The sequence below is a fragment of the Austrofundulus limnaeus genome, unplaced genomic scaffold, assembly GCF_001266775.1.
Source record: "Austrofundulus limnaeus strain Quisiro unplaced genomic scaffold, Austrofundulus_limnaeus-1.0 Scaffold10, whole genome shotgun sequence".
Lineage (NCBI taxonomy): Eukaryota > Metazoa > Chordata > Actinopteri > Cyprinodontiformes > Rivulidae > Austrofundulus > Austrofundulus limnaeus.
The window spans coordinates 706376-723330 of record NW_013952412.1 but is presented as its reverse complement, the minus strand read 5'-3'; the positions used below and the strand labels follow the sequence as shown (position 1 = coordinate 723330).

Below are 16955 nucleotides of genomic sequence, written 5' to 3'. Positions count from 1 at the left end.
GAGGTGAAAACGCTGATGCGTGGCCACGCACCTCCCGCTAAGCCACGCCCACATTGTCATTTTTTTATTTTTTTTATTTTTTTGGCAGTAGGTCCGAGCGCAAAACAAGGTAAGAAGATTTACGCCGGTGTTCGACAAATTAATTTGTTCTCTTGTGTGTGTTCAACGCGCGTGACAACTTGGCTTGAATTAAATGGAACTTCCTGGTTCACACGAGCTCCTCCTCGTGCTGTGGAGTTCAGGCTGTTCTTCTGAAAATAGCTAACAAGTAGTTAGCTGTTGTGTTGCTGACTGTAAACAAACTGATGTGCTTGGTGTAGCTTTGCTAACCTCTCGTTGTGTTTTTGAAGTATAAATTTAAAATCAAGCGTCAAACTATTTATGACAAGTGTGCAAAATGCAGTTTTATCAATCATACATTAGACTGCAGGAACAGATCATAAAACGTGAAAAGTTTGCGAAAAAATGGCTTTTAGTCTTTTTGTTTCGCAGTGACTTGTGGTTGCACATTAAAAAATTAGTTTCATTCTGAAACGTATTAGTGCTTTATTAGTTAACCGAAATGACAGTTTCGACTTGAATTTCACCTCTGCCTTATTGATCTCAGTGCACTAAAGATCAACTTTCAGGGTTGCCAGATAGGCCACATATGGAGCAATCATAATACTGACTAAAGTAGACTATTAAAGCACATTTTCTGCAGTAATACTTTGACTAAATTACTGTGCAGTAAGAGTAAAAAGCAGAGTTTTTTATCTTAATTATTTTTTATTTGTTGCATGATATGTATTTAACCTGCCTTTTTACATACATTGAAGTGCTCCTGAGTTTGAAGTACTGTAGCCTAAATCAGACCAGTTTTAATGTAACTAGAGGGCACAAAAATCATCCTTTATTGACTTAGGCATAGAGATTTCTCAAGATTCTTCAGATATTTTGATGATATTATGAACTGTAGATAATGGGATTTTCAAAATATTCACAATTTTTCAATCGAGGAACATAATTTTAAAAAAGTTCCACCGTTTTTAGATGTGGTTTTCTGCAAACTAGTGAACTTCTGCCCATCTTTACTTCTGAGAGATTTAGCCTGGCTGACTTGAACCCATTTAGCTAATTTGTTGTAAACTTTTTCTCCAGATGTTTCCACTTTTTACCACCTAATTTCACAATTCTTTGTTGCCGCTGTCTCAACAATGGATTGGGTTGATTATGTGAATAATTTTAACTGTATCAAAATTCAATGCATGTTGGCCATATTTTTTATGTCTCAGTTTTTATCCAAACGTTAATATTGCATTTAAATTTGTGCTGATACCGTTCATCCAAATCTGATCTCACACTGAGACAAAAAGACCAACTATGTGAAATGTCTCTCTTTTTCAGGAAATGTGTTTAAAAACACCCAATTCAGTGTTCAGCTCCTTTCCCTGTTGTGTTTATTTTGCTTAGACAACGAGTCATTGATGATAACAGAGCTTTGTAGAAAATAAGGGCTTTGATGATTGTGTTAGGCAGACCTGGCAACTTTGATCTGAAATTAAATATTTACAAGATCAGACACTTTATTGCAGGCTTTGTTATCTTAGGGCAACTTGAATCTATACACATAAGCACTTTTACACAATAAGTCATGTGCTCAAAATGATCATTTCAAAAGTCTTTGCCTGATTTTTGTATAAATCTTGAAAACAAGCATGACTAGGTAAATAAAAATAAAATACTTATTAAAGCTGCAGTCTGTAACTTTTTAATATATATATTTTTGACATATTTGTTAAAACTGTCGCTATGTCCTGACAGATTGATATTAGACAGATAATGGCTGTGTCTCAATTCAGGGGCTGGGTCCTCATGAGTGCGCATTTGTCGGCCGCATACGTCATTGCCCCGCGCGGAGGACTGTCCCAATTTGAAGGCTCCTCATCATGCGGCCGAGGAATGCGTTCTACTTCCTGTCGAAATCCGAGGATGCATCCATGTATCCTTACCAGCCGAGGATATCCCAGGATTCAATGCGCGGGCAGCAAAGTAATCTGAGAAATGAAGACGGTGGAGTTTTTATTTTTTTAACGTGTCGGCGCAGTTTGGAAATTCACCACGGACCGAAGGATTTGTTTTTTAAAAGTAAGTTTAGCAACTTAGCTGATGAAATTTATGCTGCAATAAGATGTTAAATAAAAGAAAATGCAACTACAAGTTACAAGAATAAAGTATTATAAGAATAAAATCATAACATTACAAGAATAAAGTCATAATATTATGAGAATAAAATCGTAATATTACGAGATTAAAGTCATACTACAAGAAAAAAGTCTTATTATCCTAGCCTTTACGTGAAAAAGCATGCAGTCATCACTGCATTAAAATGAGGATGTTGTCAAGTTGTTCTTTATTGTTTATAAATAAATAGTTATCTTTTAGCACCCAATTATCAGTAGCAGGACATGGAAATTGTGCAAACGACTATATGATAAACTGAACCTGTATTGTAATTAATAGATGCACTGACAGATTTAGTCGTCACGTAGTTAATTTGGAAGAAATCATATTAATCTAACAGTGATCCAGGTCATCATGGACTACTTTATAAACACAGAGAAACGTGGCTGTACACAGAAGGTATGAGGGGGAAAATAACTTTATTTAATTCAGCAAACAAATAACAAAATAAATAAATAAAAATCGACTTGCGACCTGTCCAGGGTGTACCCCGCCCCTCGCACTGTGACTGCTGGATAGGGGTACCCGTGACCCATGCAACCCTGAAAAGGAAGAAGCGTGTACAGAAAATGGATGGATGGATGGAAATAAATGAAAAGAAAAACCAATAATAGAAACAAACAAATAATTAGACAACGTTGTGTCAAAAAAACAAATTCACAACATATTCAAATGAAAAGGAGCAGAAAGAAGAATAAAATCTTATAACATCTGCCCCAATAAAAAAATATGTAAAAAATGTACAACATACAAATAATAAAACTCAACTTAATACACAATATAATTTAAAATAACTTCACAACAAAAATACAAATATCAACCAAATCTTTGTTCATATCTCATTAAAAAAACTTTTAAGCATTCTACTAAATGAATAAATTGTTCCAGCATTCTTAAGGTCACCAAGCACTGACTTTATTCTCATAATATTACAACTTTATTAGCATATTATGACTTTATTTTTGTAATAATAATAAAAAATATGTGTGGCCCTAATACTCCGTTGTAGATACTGGAGCTAAACCCAAATTATTGTTTTCTTTATTTACGTTTACCTTTTTAACTGTGAATTTATTCTTCCAGTAAAAAGACGTGTAAACACGTCCCGAAGCATTTCAAGTCCGACATGAAACTGATCACTATGGTAACGGGGGAGCACGTGGTCACGCAAACCTACGTGAAGCCAACGTCAGGCGAAGGCTGGACCGTCTCATTTCGCAGCAGTTTTGAGCATCCTACCCAGCCCAGCAAGGATGTGGCCTACGTGGCCCAGCTAGGCTGGGTTCTCATGAGGACCCAGCCCAAGAATTGAGACACAGCCAATGTCTGGGGGGAAAAAAAAAGGGGGGGGGGGGGGGGAAGCCCTCTGGCTCCTCCCGGAGGTCCTTCTGCCCTCTGTTAAAATCTCTCCGACCCGGAGACAAACAGCCAATCAAAAATGAGGTTTGTCTCATGCACGAGCTGTACTAATTTTACCCGCTGTAAATCCACTGTACTGTCTATGAAGATGTTTAAAACAGTCCTTGAAGTCCACACTCAGCAGCCTGCTCTGACCAGAAATGCAAGCCACAAACTGCCTGTTGTCTTCAGCATCATCTGTAWGCTCAGCTACAGATCCTCCTGGCCAGAAACAAGACTCCTGYCWGCAGAATATATGGTTTGATGAGTGGAAGGTAGGGTTGAGATGCAGATGTCCTGCTGAGGTTATCAGAAGCTGAACCCACGCTGCTGCGTCTCCCAGTGACCTGTGTGATTCTTCATCACAGCCTCTCTCCATCAGCTGGTAGATGATGATTGTCAAAAACTAGCTGCATAGCATAAAGATAAAATGTCACTGTGCAAAGCAAGAGCTGAAAAATACTAATACACAGGCTTGTCATTTTGCTGAAATCCTAAAGTGGTTCTGAAATCTGGTCTTTGCGACCCACTATCCTGCATGTTTTAGATGTTTCCCTGCTCTTCAGCAGGTCTTTAAGTTCTGCAGAAGCCTGTCAATCACTCATTCATTTAAATCATSTGTTCCAAAGCAGGGAAACAGCTAAAACATGCAGGATAGTGGGTCACGAGGACCAGAATTCAGAACCACTGCGCAGCTTCGGTGTTGTGTTAGCTTGATAGCTATTTATAACTTATAGAAAGAGTGCAACATAATTTACATGTAACGTTATGACAAAAGGAGCACTTGTGTAGATAAAGTATGGGCAAGACATGATAGTTAAAAATATATTGTTGATAGTTTGTTCTTACCTGTGACGGCAGCTTAGCTCTGACCTCTGTATGTTACGGTGTGGCTCACCTCATGTTTACAAGCGTGCGCGCTCCCGACTCTGGGCCCTGCTGTGGGGGAGGAGCTTAGGAAGGGGAGCTGAGAGCAGGGGGGAGGGACTACAAGGTTGTATCTGTTCAAAACTTTTCTAAGTTTTTTGGGTTTTCAAGAAACTACATACAGCAGCTTTAATTTCTAGGGCTCCAACTTACTCGTTTTTAGTTTTGTAGCAAATGATATTTTTGAATTTCAAAGGAAAACAAGAAAATGACACAAATAACAACAATAAAAAGTCTGAATCTTAAAAAGATAATTGAAAATATATGAAGTTGTGTGTGCACTTTGTTCAGTACCTTCAGTTTTACTTTTAGTGCTGCATTAAACTTACCTACTGTGGTTTGTTCATTATAAAGTGTTGTTGTTGTTGTTGTTTTTACAGTGATTACAGGAAATCTTCCCATGATGCTGTCCTTGGCCACAGTTGGTCAAGCAGGAGCCCGAAGAGTTTTGACACAAACCTGGGTGAAATTCATAAAGGATGGCAGGTGCGTCTTTAGCTAGCCTGGCCCTTGTCTTCCTACGCAGTTCCGCTCAATTCTAGTTTCCAAAATCAGACACATTCTGTATTTATTCTAACACTTTCCCTGCTACAGGTGCTTTACTGCTTCAGCTTTTCATCGTTACTCCTCTACATCGCCTTCAGCCAATCAGAAAACACCGTCCTACAGCTATGTAATTATTGGGGCGGGGTCAGCAGGCTGCGTTCTGGCCAATCGCCTCTCAGAAGATGCACATGAGTCTGTGTTGCTTCTGGAAGCCGGACCGAAGGACAAATTGCTCGGAAGCTCACGACTCTCATGGAAGATCCACATGCCAGCTGCCCTGACCTACAACCTCTGTGATGACAAGTACAACCAACACATTACTTCACTTTCAGCCAAACCTAACGATCTGATGTGTTGATAGCAATTAAAATGTTTTCCATTTATTTTATTTTCATTCTTTCTCAGATATAACTGGTTCTACCACACTTTACCTCAGGCCAACATGGACAACAGGGTGCTGTACTGGCCAAGGGGCCGTGTTTGGGGAGGGTCCTCCTCACTTAACGCCATGGTTTACATTCGCGGACATGCTGAAGACTATAACCGCTGGCAGAGGGAGGGCGCAGAGGGCTGGGACTACAAGCACTGTCTGCCTTACTTCAGGAAAGCTCAGTGTCATGAACTGGGCCAAAATATGTAATTTAATAAAACTCCTCAGTGATTTTTTTTCTTTTTGTTATTCTGTAGAGTAATTATCATACAGTTTTTGATTATGAGCTTCATTAAGTTCAGTTTAGTTTTTGTTGATGTCTTTAAGGGAAATTAGTTTCCAACAGGCAGTGTAAATATTAAAAACTCAAAGAACATGTCACACTCATTCTGTTCAAATTGGGACAATAACTGATCACAACAATGTCCTATCATTCCTCAGTGCTAATACGTCCATCCAAGCACATAACCTAGAGGCATTATAAATATTGCATTAAAATGAATTATCTATCTAAATAACAAAAATATAAACTATATATTATTTTAAAAAAACCTAGAAAGTACTGGGTTCCTGCAGATCCTAAGGCCTTAATTAGCCTTAAAATGTCAAATCAATCTTTCAGAAGTCTTAAAAATGTTAACACGTTGTAAATAGGATGACTGTAATTCATCTCAAATATTAAAATAATTGGTAACATTTATATTTTTAAATATTTGCATGCTGACATTCCCCTTTGACATCACTTCCTGTTACTTCACATGCAAATTTCTCAACAACTGTCCATCTGAGCAACGTGAAATTCATTCTGTAATATGTTAATAATGTTGCCTTTCCAAAAATGCATTCATTTTTCGTACAAATTTTGATGTCACAGGCGCTTCAAGGTTTCATCCACAGCAAATTGGGGTTAAGACCCCACTGTGGGTCCTAAAACTCCCAAGTTTGGGTCATTAAACTGACTGCTAAGAATGTTTTTCCTATATTTAACGAAAAAGCAGTTAGATATGGATAAAAACAATTGGTCTATTAGCAAAATATTTGAATATTTCAACCAAAAATACTTTGATTCATGAGTTGTTGCTACAGTTTTTATTTTTGTCATTTGTGTTTATTATGAACATGGTCTTAAATTTAATTTCACTTGGCATTAAAAAGTCTTTAATTTAACTTGATTAAAACTGTAGGAACCCTGAAGTAGTCTAGTCTAGGTCAATTCGGTTTAGGTCATTGATACTCAGCTCAGCAATGGCAACAGGAATGAAGGAAACACTCCCACAGCGGTACATGCTAAACAGGTGGTGATGGTCATTTTTCACCTTTCTGGTTTACAACTAAGTGTTTTATCAAAACATTAAACTTTACAGGCCCAAACCATCAAACATTTTAAAGATTGCAAAAAGTGCAACATCGTTCCCAGCCTTCATAGTAAAAACTAGTATATTTTCAGTATTGATCATTACCTGCTTCAGTCAGACTTGGTTTTTAAGATGCTTTGTCTTTGTGTTTGCTCTTGTTTCTGCAGGTACAGGGGTGGCGATGGACCTCTTCATGTGTCCAGGGGAAAGACAAACCACCCTCTTCACAAGGCTTTTATTGAGGCAGGGCAGCAGGCAGGATACCCCTTCACTGACGACATGAACGGCTACCAGCAGGAAGGTGTTGGCTGGATGGACATGACGGTCTATAAAGGTTAAAGGGACAAAACATTTACATCGTTACTGGATCTTTGAATGAAGTAACGCTAAGAGCACCTAGTTGCTTTAATTGTTGTTTTTTTATAATTCAAGCTACGTCAGGCTTTGAGTGTTCGAGATTGTCTGGATTGATGACACAAAAATAAACTGATAACACTTTGCAACTGATTCGAGCGCAGTTTTTGTTGTGCAGGGAAGAGGTGGAGCACGGCCAGCGCCTATCTAAGACCTGCACTGGGTCGACCCAATCTAAAGGCAGAGGTGCGCTGCTTGACCACCAAGATCCTGTTTGATGGCAGGCGAGCTGTGGGGGTGGAGTACATGCAGAACGGACAGAAGAAGAGAGTAAGGATTATAAATGGACAGAATTTTAGTAATCAACAATAAGAACTAGCATCCATTGAATCGACTAAAAATGTCAATTTATTTTTTTATCTTCAGATGTAAACTTTTTTATATAAAAAACTGGATTCATTGAGATTTTGTGTTTACTCATGTTTACTTTATTCCATTTTCTCACAGACTGTTTGTTTATTTCTTCAGGTGTTTGCAGATAAAGAAGTCATATTAAGTGGAGGAGCCATAAATTCGCCTCAGCTTCTCATGCTTTCTGGAGTTGGAAATGCAGATGACCTGAAAGATCTTGGCATTCCAGTCGTTCAGCATTTACCAGGTGCGTGCAATTGTTTTTTTTGCTTTGAGGGACAGCAACTAATGCAGGTTGTCACAAGCGCAGGTCTGCACAGGTAATTTCTGAACTGTGGATGAGATTTAAACAGACCTGTATTATGTAGTTGATCTCCCTTCTCTGTGTTGTCACTCAGGTGTTGGTAGTAACCTGCAGGATCACCTGGAGCTTTATGTCCAGCAGCAGTGCACTCAGCCCATCACCTTGTACAAGGCCCAGAAACCTTTCCATATGATAAAGATAGGCCTTGAGTGGCTCTCCCTGTTCACAGGTAACTCAGACCACCCACACAAGTTCTCGTAACTGATTTACAAAATGCATTTCGCCTGTGTGCGTGTTTGTCATTACCTGCTTCAGTCAGACTCTTTCTGTTAGCAAAATATCTCATGAAAAAAAATAAAAGATTTTAATGAAAATCACAAAAACATTTGAAGTCAACCCAATTCAGGATGGCCACCACAGCTAATGCGCCTTAGCAAAAACAAAAATGGCTGAATCATGCAAGTTTACAGATAGTGAGGTAAAACTGCGTTTGCTAGTAGCTGAGAGTCATTTTCAGACTCTCATGCTATTAAAACACAGACTTAATGAAAATAAGTTTTAGCAGTTTTTCTTCAGACTAACTATAGTGTTCATTTATTCTGCAGATGATAAGCTTGTTAAATTGCAGGGGACATCATTTTTTGTAATAAATATAAATATAGTCTTGGAAAGATGACATAAATAACGTATTACAAAAAAATTACATCACTGAGATGAACAGTTGATATGTTTGCATGTGAAGTAGCAGGAAGTGATGTCAAATGGAATGTCTGCATGTGAACAGAGTTTTGCTGCAAGAATCTGATGTTTCTATAGATTATTTTGAGCCACTCTCAGAGACCTTTCAATAAACAAAAGGCTGTGTCTCAATTCATGGGCTGTGTCAGATGAGCACGTAGCCCAGCTGGGCCACATCCTCCCCGGGCCGGGTAGGTTGCTCAAAACCGTTGTGAAATGAGACGGTCTACCCTTCGTCTGACGATGGCTTTACGTAAGTTTGCGTGACCACGCCTGTTGTGGAAATCTTTATTTAACAAAGACAGAAACACGAGGTCCAAGAATAAAAAGCACTCTGTTGAATGGTCGTCTGAGTTTTATTGCATTTGCAAGACACACATCATGTCACACAGGCTAGTGGTACATAGAATGTGTGTACTGAGGCAGTCTCAAATACACTCATTTATACTGCATGTTATCCATACCAGACAATAACTCCTCTCTTGGCGCTGGTGCTGGGCCAAGGAGAGCATGATATTTGATAAACTATCCAGCAAGAATGATTACTTCTAACAGATTTTGTCCTGATCTTAAAACACTTTGATAGAAAACAGAAGATAAACAGTTAAATCATAAACTCTGGTGACATTTAGGTCAGCAAAAGAGGTCACTGACTCTTGGCCTGAGAAGAATCTGGGAGGAAATGTATAAATAAATTTTCTATGACAACTCCCTACCCCTTTACCATAGTGATTATTTTCATAAATGTATTGGGACATTGACATTCTCGGGACAAGAATAACTTCAAAGTTAAAACGTTACACGTAAATAAATTAAAAAAAAAAACATTAATAATTCGGGTTTAGCTCCGGTATCAACAATTGTAGTTGCATTTTTTATTTAACATTTTATTGCAGCATTCATTTCATCAGCTAAGTTGCTAAACTTACTTTTGTAAACAAATTCTTCGGTCTGTGGCGAATTTCCAAACTATGCCGACTCATTTAAAAAAAATAAAAAGTCCACTGTCTTTGTTTCTCTGTTCCTTTTGCTGCTGGCGCATTGAATCCTGGGATTTCCTTGGCCGGTGAGGGTACACAGACACATCCTCAGATTTCAAGAGTTTGTCGGCCGCATGAGGAGGAGTCTTGGAATTGGGACAGCACTCGGCGCGGGGCAGTGACGTATGCGGCCAACAAATGCGCACTCATGATGACCCAGCCCATGAATTGAGACACAGCCAAAGACCACAGAGTTCCCTTTGATGTCACTTCCTGTTTCTTTCTGGCTGAGCCGAATTCAAAAGAAAATATTCCAGTAATGTGACAAAATGGGTAAAATTGTGGTTTCTTAAATATAAAGTGTTTTCTTTGACTTTTTGTAAAGGATATGCATGTCACAGACACTTTAAACCTTTTTTGTTTAATTTCTTTACAGCATAAAAAATACACAGAAAATGTAAATCTGAAAGTCTTTCAGCTGATCCACTAAAGGCCTACCTTCTTAGAAGTACTTCTTTTTTTATTTGCTAGATAACAGATTGAAGAGCTGGTGTTAAAAAGGGAAACAAAAATCACCCTGTTGTTCACATTCTGGTTTCTGAGAATCTTGTCAGAGTAGGCCTTATGGACTTTTCTGTGAAATGGTTTCTGAGGTGATAGTGCAGATTGAGAGCTGAAAAAGGCAGGAAAGTAAGACGTGGCTCAGCAGGTAGGAAAATTAGTCCAGGGTAAGATTACTGTGACGGATATTTGATTTTATTTTGGTCTTATGGTGCAGCATCTCATTGATTCACTTTCTGTGACTGTACTCCTCCAGGTTACGGAGCTACATCCCACTTGGAGAGCGGAGGGTTCATTCGAAGTCGGCCAAAGGTCGCACACCCGGACATCCAGTTTCATTTCCTGCCCTCGCAAGTCATTGACCACGGACGGGTTCCATCAGAAATTGAGGCTTATCAGGTGTGTTTCCATAATTCAGCATGTGGCTCGTTGTCGTGACATGCTTGTATTTAATTATAATTTTACGACTTTATATGTTGGCAGCTGAACACACAGTACATTGTCTCGCCCTTAAATAACTCCACTCATAATACCTGTCAGTTTAACAAAGGTGTATTTACAACGGATGATTCTATGGAAAGATTAGTGTGCCAAGAAATTATCTTGGGTTTTCCCCAGAATTTACCTGAGAGACAACCTGTTCTAGAGAAGTGCACCCACCAGGGATAATAAAAGCCTAACAAAAAAAAAAAAAACAGTGGTTGCTTTTGTAGTTTAACTTCTCATTACTGTGGAAAGATTTAGTAGAAACTCTGGGAAAATACAATTTTTTCTTTATAGCTGCTTTTGATTTTGGAGATAAATTGTATGCATTTATCTGAAAAAAGAAATGCATAACTTTAACTTAATGTAACTTTTATACCCAGGTGCTACAGTCTGGCACCAACACAACTTTGCCAATAACATGTTGATATGAATTAAGAAAGATTTAAATTTTAGATGATATTTTGTTGGAGAACTTATTTTTCAATGTTGTAGGTTCACGTTGGACCAATGAGAAGCACGAGTATCGGATGGATGAAGCTGAAAAGCACCAGCCCTCTGGATCACCCGATTCTTCAGCCCAACTATCTCTCCACGGGTAAGTTTATTTCTGAGCAGTTGTGGAGAACTTTGTGTTATACAGAGTGGCGTTTGGTTGAAACACGTGTCCATCATCTCTCCTCTTCCTAGAAATCGATGTGTGGGAATTCAGGCAGTGTGTCAAACTGTCCAGAGAGATTTTTGCCCAAAAGGCTTTTGACCCATTTCGTGGTCCCGAATTCCAGCCGGGTCCTCAGGTCCAATCCGATGCCGAAATCGACGCTTTCGTGCGCCAAAAGGCTGACAGCGCCTACCACCCGTCCTGCACCTGCAAGATGGGCTCTCCCTCAGACCCGATGACGGTCGTGAACTCGAACACACAGGTTCTGGGTCTGGAGCGGCTGCGCGTGGTCGACGCCTCCATCATGCCCAGTGTGGTCAGCGGGAACTTGAATGCGCCGACGATCATGATCGCAGAAAAGACGGCTGATAAGATCAGAGGTCGTCCTGCTCTTGTTGATCCAGAGGTTCCTGTGTACAAACCTCCGACACTTGAGACACAGAGATGAGCAGAGAGGAGCTCACACAGTTCCACTAATGTCTCTGTGGGTTATTTTACTTTACAATCAATGAAGCAGACGTGAGTAGCTGATCAGAGAGATTAAAAATTTCTAATATTTTTTATAACGCTATCCTAAAACAGACATTCTCCATGTCCTCAAATCTAACATTTATCCCATCCACTGGATGCCAGTTAAACACTAATTAAAAATGAACACTTGGAGAGCGCACACCTCTGCCAGGACCCTAGGATACAGCTGGTCCAAAATTTACTCATTTGTTTTTTGTGACAACCTCAACATTTCCAAGCTGTCAAAAACATAACATCCACAGAGGTAAAAATTTGGTGGCGCTTTTCAATGCAAGCAGGTCAGGTTTGATAAAATGCTTTTTAGCCTAAATATACCGAGCAGTTCACAGTCTTAAGGTGTCATTCCCTCACCCAAAACATCCCCAGAGTGTTGCTTTGACTCATTCATGCACGTGTGAGAAACCCTTGAATCTCCTGTGGTAGCCACGTGGAGCTGCTTACTGGTACAAAGCTCCGCCCATTTGTGCCTAACTCCTCCCTGGAGCTCGGTCTGCAGCTGAGCTACCGCTCCAGAGAGTACCCCTACCCCGAAGCATTGTTGTGAAGATGTGCTGAAGTTGGAGTGTCAGAAATAGTAGGAGGTTTTTAAAGAGACAGGCTATTATGCAAAGTTAAATTACTTTTTGTTATATACAGCATTTGCATAACAACTGAATGTGACACAGTTACTTGATTGTGGTGTAAAATTGAACTCTGTGCCTGGAAAATACATAATACCCCCCAACTAAAAGTACCCTCCGCCAAGACCCAATCCAGCTGGTCCAAAATAAAATAGTTTGTTCTTCATGACAACCTCAACATTTCCTAGCTGTCAAAACATAACCTCCTTTGGGGTATACATCTGGTGATACTTTTTAATGTAAACAATTTGTCAAGTTTAATGAATTGCTCATGAGCTTAAATATACTGAGCAGTTCATAGTCTTAACTACACCTGACTTTTAGGCTGTAGCTGTTTCTAAACCTATGATTAACCTAATGATGTAATAAAAATGTTGTTTGTACCATTTAAACTAATATGGTTCAGAAAACATTTTACCCATGATTTCTGTCCAGGTTCTGATTTTGCATTTACAGTATTATCAGCACACGTATGTGATTAAATGTGATTTCCACCTGCTGTCGGCCACAAGCCAAAATGCTGTGCAGACATTTTTATCTGATAATCAGCAGCCTGCAGTTTTTACCCACATGCTCTCGGCAGCACCGTGCAGTTCCGTTCAGGTCAGATGTGATCAAAGAAACATTTATCTTCCTTGCTGAAAACTGCAGCTTCAACATTTCCAGTGATTTATTGTCTTGAAGTCGTTGCTCCGATTTCATATCAGCAGGAAGGAGGTTGTGTTCGGGTGAAACTCTTTGTCTTCAAAAATAATGACGTCTCTTAGTATTCGTGTGAGTCCTATCTGGACCTGGAAAACATCAATATTCTTGACCTTGTTGCCAAAGCAAGAAGTGGCTAAAAGTAAGATGAAAACAGTGTGTGCAGTGTCAAAAAGTACAAGCAGTTAATGAACACTTAATTTTTCAATGCACAAGTCTCTTAAATTGCTCGAATTTGTGGATCTTTTACCAAATACTTAATAATCGTATTTAAAACGATCAAACCTGCCTGCTTATGATAAAACCTAAATGTTTCTATACACTAAAAAAACTTTAGCATTGTATTTGTGCCTTTTTTTTTGCTAAATGATTGTTTACAATGACAACTTTGTCAATGATTGTGAAGAAATATTCTTTCAGTAAGAAAAAAATTACCAGTGCCTTTTTGAATGATCACAATGTGATGTCAGTATTAATTCCTGAGTCAGCATATATAAACATGCTGAGAGTTTGATTTTGTTTTTCTGATTATTTGAAGTCTTTTGTCACACTTCACCATATTCTGTAGTTAATTATGACATGTTTATCTTAGATAATATTCAAAACTGTAGCATCTGTTTACATTTTATTGCATCATAGGTGAATTATGTGTAATAGATTTATTATAATTAAAGATGTGAATCACTAAATGTGAATCAAAAAGGGAAATGTGTTTTCAACATGACAGAACTTTGTATATTTTGTGTATTGATTGTCAGCAGACCATGTTTACCTCCGTCCTCACAACTTTATTCATTACAAAATACAACAGCTTCATTTCAGGCAAAAAAAAAATCTGTTGTACAAAACAGGGATTTTGCTTTTATTGGTACAAAATCTATAAGGTACTAGTCCTTATGCTACAAAGTAGTTGGAAATTATTTGAAAATGTTCATACAAGTAGGTAGAAAGCAGAAATCTTCAAGCTCTTTGTTTTTTTACAAACACTATACAGATTTTTATACACCATCTTTTCATGGACATCTGTAAAGCAGTGGAACGGTAGAAAAATAAAGCTGTGTTGCACAACAAAGCCTTTTGTTTGTTGATACAACTAATTGTTTTACTCCAAATTACTGGGTTATCAAATTAAATAAAACCTTTTGTGTTTAGCCCTGCCACAAACCAAGGCTTTAACCTGGAGACATTGTTACAGTTGGCAGCGATGGAAACAAATATTAGGAAGTGCTGCCAAGTTTCAGTGGTTTTATCAACATCTAGATGTGTTCTACATTTACCTGCATGCAGTCGAAATGAACAAAGACGGCCTTAATATAAAAAAAAGTCTGGCTTTTGTTTGTGGCTTGTTACATGCACAGAATGTAAAAAAAAATAATGACCAGAACCTAAGTGGGATTTTGCGTCTCATCATGGTTTTAGAGGAATCTCACAGATAAAAGCTAATAAATGTGGAAATCAAAGCAGCATTTAAGTAGATATTTAAACAAATCAGACTTTTTTTAAAACCGTGGAATGGTCAAAGATACTATCTTATTTCTATAACCAAAAACATTTTAGTAGCTGAAGTTTTTTGCAGCAGTGGAAGATTAATGAGCCACAAATTCACACAAACAGAAACATGATTTACGGTTATGTTCAGTATAAACTTGTTTCTATCTTTTCCCAAAATTAGCTCAAAATGACATATTGCATAATCTAAATTGCAGGTAACAATAGAATCAGTCTGTAACGTTATCCCATCATAAATGCTTTGTTTGCAGGGTAATCCAAAAATCGGTGTAGAGGAGGACAGAATTTTGCAAGCACGCAAAATAGGAGGATATGCCTGAGGACAATTTTGTTTCTATGATATGTTTTTTATTCTTTTTCTTTTTTTTTCAAGTCAAACCTGTTTAAACCCTGAATGCTCGAGCTGTGAACCCCACAGCAGCTCCAGCTGTTATGGCTTTGGATCAGCCTGATTTAAAATACGCTGAAAGAAGTGAACAAAAATATAGGATTACTTCAAGGTTTGTTTGTTTTGTTTTTTGTAATTTTTTTCTTTTTCCAGGCAAATAAAAATGTAATGCATTATAACGTAATGCAGAAAAATAGTAAAATCACACATGTACAGCTGAATTCAAGGAATCTTGAAACTGTTGGGCAGTTCTGAAAAAAAAAAAACGTTGCAGCAAACTTGCCTTTACTTATCTGGCATAGGCAATCACCTTGAACTAGTACACTGAAAAGTAGTCTGAAAAGTGTTTTATTTTCACAAAAATAGTTTGAAATTTATTCCACGTGATTAAAATGGTGGCACACATTTATTGTTTTACTGGCTCTTCGTGTTGATTAAACATTCGGACTTATGACCTTGTTTAGTGTGAAGTCGCAACTTTGAAATGAAAGCTGAATTAAACCATCCTCTAAACTGAAAACTAAACTGATGTATCAAATATTGTAAAGAAAGAAAATAGCTTCGAAATCCTGCTGAACAAAAAAGCTGGCAGTTAAATTCATGCTTTCTGCTTTCAGTTATAGCAGAACTTTATTATAATCCCACGTTTACTGAATTCACTCAGAGAGAGAAAACAAGGCACTTTGCTCTCCAGTTCATCCCTGTTTCGTTTATTTCTGTCCTTCAGGGCATCTGAGATATCCCCCTCACTGAGGAACGATTGGTTAAAGTTTAATTTAAAAACACTAAAAAAAAATAATCTGGTGTGAGCCGGTGCTATAGTGAAGTGATGCATATCATCTCATCCGTCAGGTCCTCCTCGCATTTCACAGCCACGTACGGCTCCTCGTCGCTGAAGTCGCGGTGGTCCCTCAGGTGCGTGCCGGTTTGGGAGTCCGAGTCACCGTTCCCCGCGCCCCCCGTGCCGCCGTTCAGCAGGTTGCTGGCGGCGCTCTCCATCTCATCGATGGTCATCTCGCAGGCGTCTGCGATCTCGTGCTTCGTTGCCGACACAAACTTTGGGTCCCGGGCGTATTCTGCCAGACCCTCTGAGATCAGAACCTGGAAGCGGTACGAGAGGAACATTTAGAAAAAGCTGGTTTGTTCTTTGTAAAATAGCTTGAGACACAAGCCTGCCTCTTTGAAAGCAGAGCATAAAACCTAGGAGTGCTTTCCAACTTTCTGACTGGCTCAACGCGCTAACCCTTTGGATGCTTCACCAAACCACAGCTGCTCCGTAACTAAACGAGCCACAATCTTTCACTCACAGCTTCCACCAGACTGTTGGCGCTGCGTCTCTTCTGCTGGAAGTGCGCACAGCTCTCTGCAGGTAACTGCAGACGTGACGGGGAGTGGCTGCGACTGGGACAGCCATCTTGGCCATCTGTGTACCACGAACTCCTCTTCGTGGCTCCAGGGATGCTGCCAACGCTGCCAGAACTCCGCCAGTCCACCTGATCGCGTAAAAAAAACACACACTTATGTGATCAAAACCTTTACAATGCAACAATGTTTTCCTCTGAGGTAATGTTAGATGTGATCATCTTCTGTCACCTGAATGAGCGGCGTGTAGGAAGGCGAGCAGTCACAGCTGATGGGGGAGGCAGGGGGCGTGGCCCACGAGCGCAGCGACCTCGTTGGTGAAAGCCGTTGAATTCTGCTGGCATCCAGACCGGCTACTGCCATCACCTGAATAAAAGAGTAGAAACAAAACTAACAGCTGCAGCGTGCTAAACAGTAAAAGCTGTGTGTGTGTGTGTGTGTGTGTGTGTGTGTGTGTGTGTGTGTGTGTGTG

At 39.1% G+C, this 16955-nt stretch overlaps 2 protein-coding genes across 17 annotated transcripts in view; one reads left to right on the top strand and one right to left on the bottom strand.

Moving 5' to 3' along the window:
- Positions 1-9: 9 nt before the first annotated feature.
- Positions 10-14296, top strand: chdh (choline dehydrogenase). Of its 2 annotated transcripts, XM_014001731.1 has the most exons (11): positions 10-109; positions 4929-5034; positions 5143-5397; positions 5500-5730; positions 7047-7213; positions 7412-7563; positions 7762-7891; positions 8043-8177; positions 10484-10626; positions 11206-11308; positions 11401-14296. In XM_014001731.1, exons 1-11 carry the CDS (start codon positions 16-18, stop codon positions 11817-11819), a joined length of 1935 nt encoding a protein of 644 aa, XP_013857185.1. In that variant the 5' UTR covers positions 10-15; the 3' UTR covers positions 11820-14296. The 2 variants fall into 2 exon arrangements, with proteins under 2 accessions (XP_013857185.1, XP_013857186.1); XM_014001732.1 differs by lacking the exon at positions 10-109 and having other exon boundaries at positions 4827-5034.
- Positions 14297-15453: 1157 nt separating this feature from the next.
- The window catches only part of cacna1db (calcium channel, voltage-dependent, L type, alpha 1D subunit, b), a 75787-nt gene continuing 74285 nt past the window's right edge, over positions 15454-16955 (bottom strand). For all 15 annotated transcript variants that reach the window (XM_014001721.1, XM_014001723.1, XM_014001724.1 and 12 more), the window contains 3 exons: positions 16715-16849; positions 16429-16614; positions 15454-16222 (listed from right to left, as the gene is read on the bottom strand). In XM_014001721.1, coding sequence (XP_013857175.1) covers positions 15938-16222; positions 16429-16614; positions 16715-16849 — 606 coding nt within the window. In that variant the 3' untranslated portion in view covers positions 15454-15937. The remainder of the gene's footprint in view (positions 16223-16428; positions 16615-16714; positions 16850-16955) is intronic.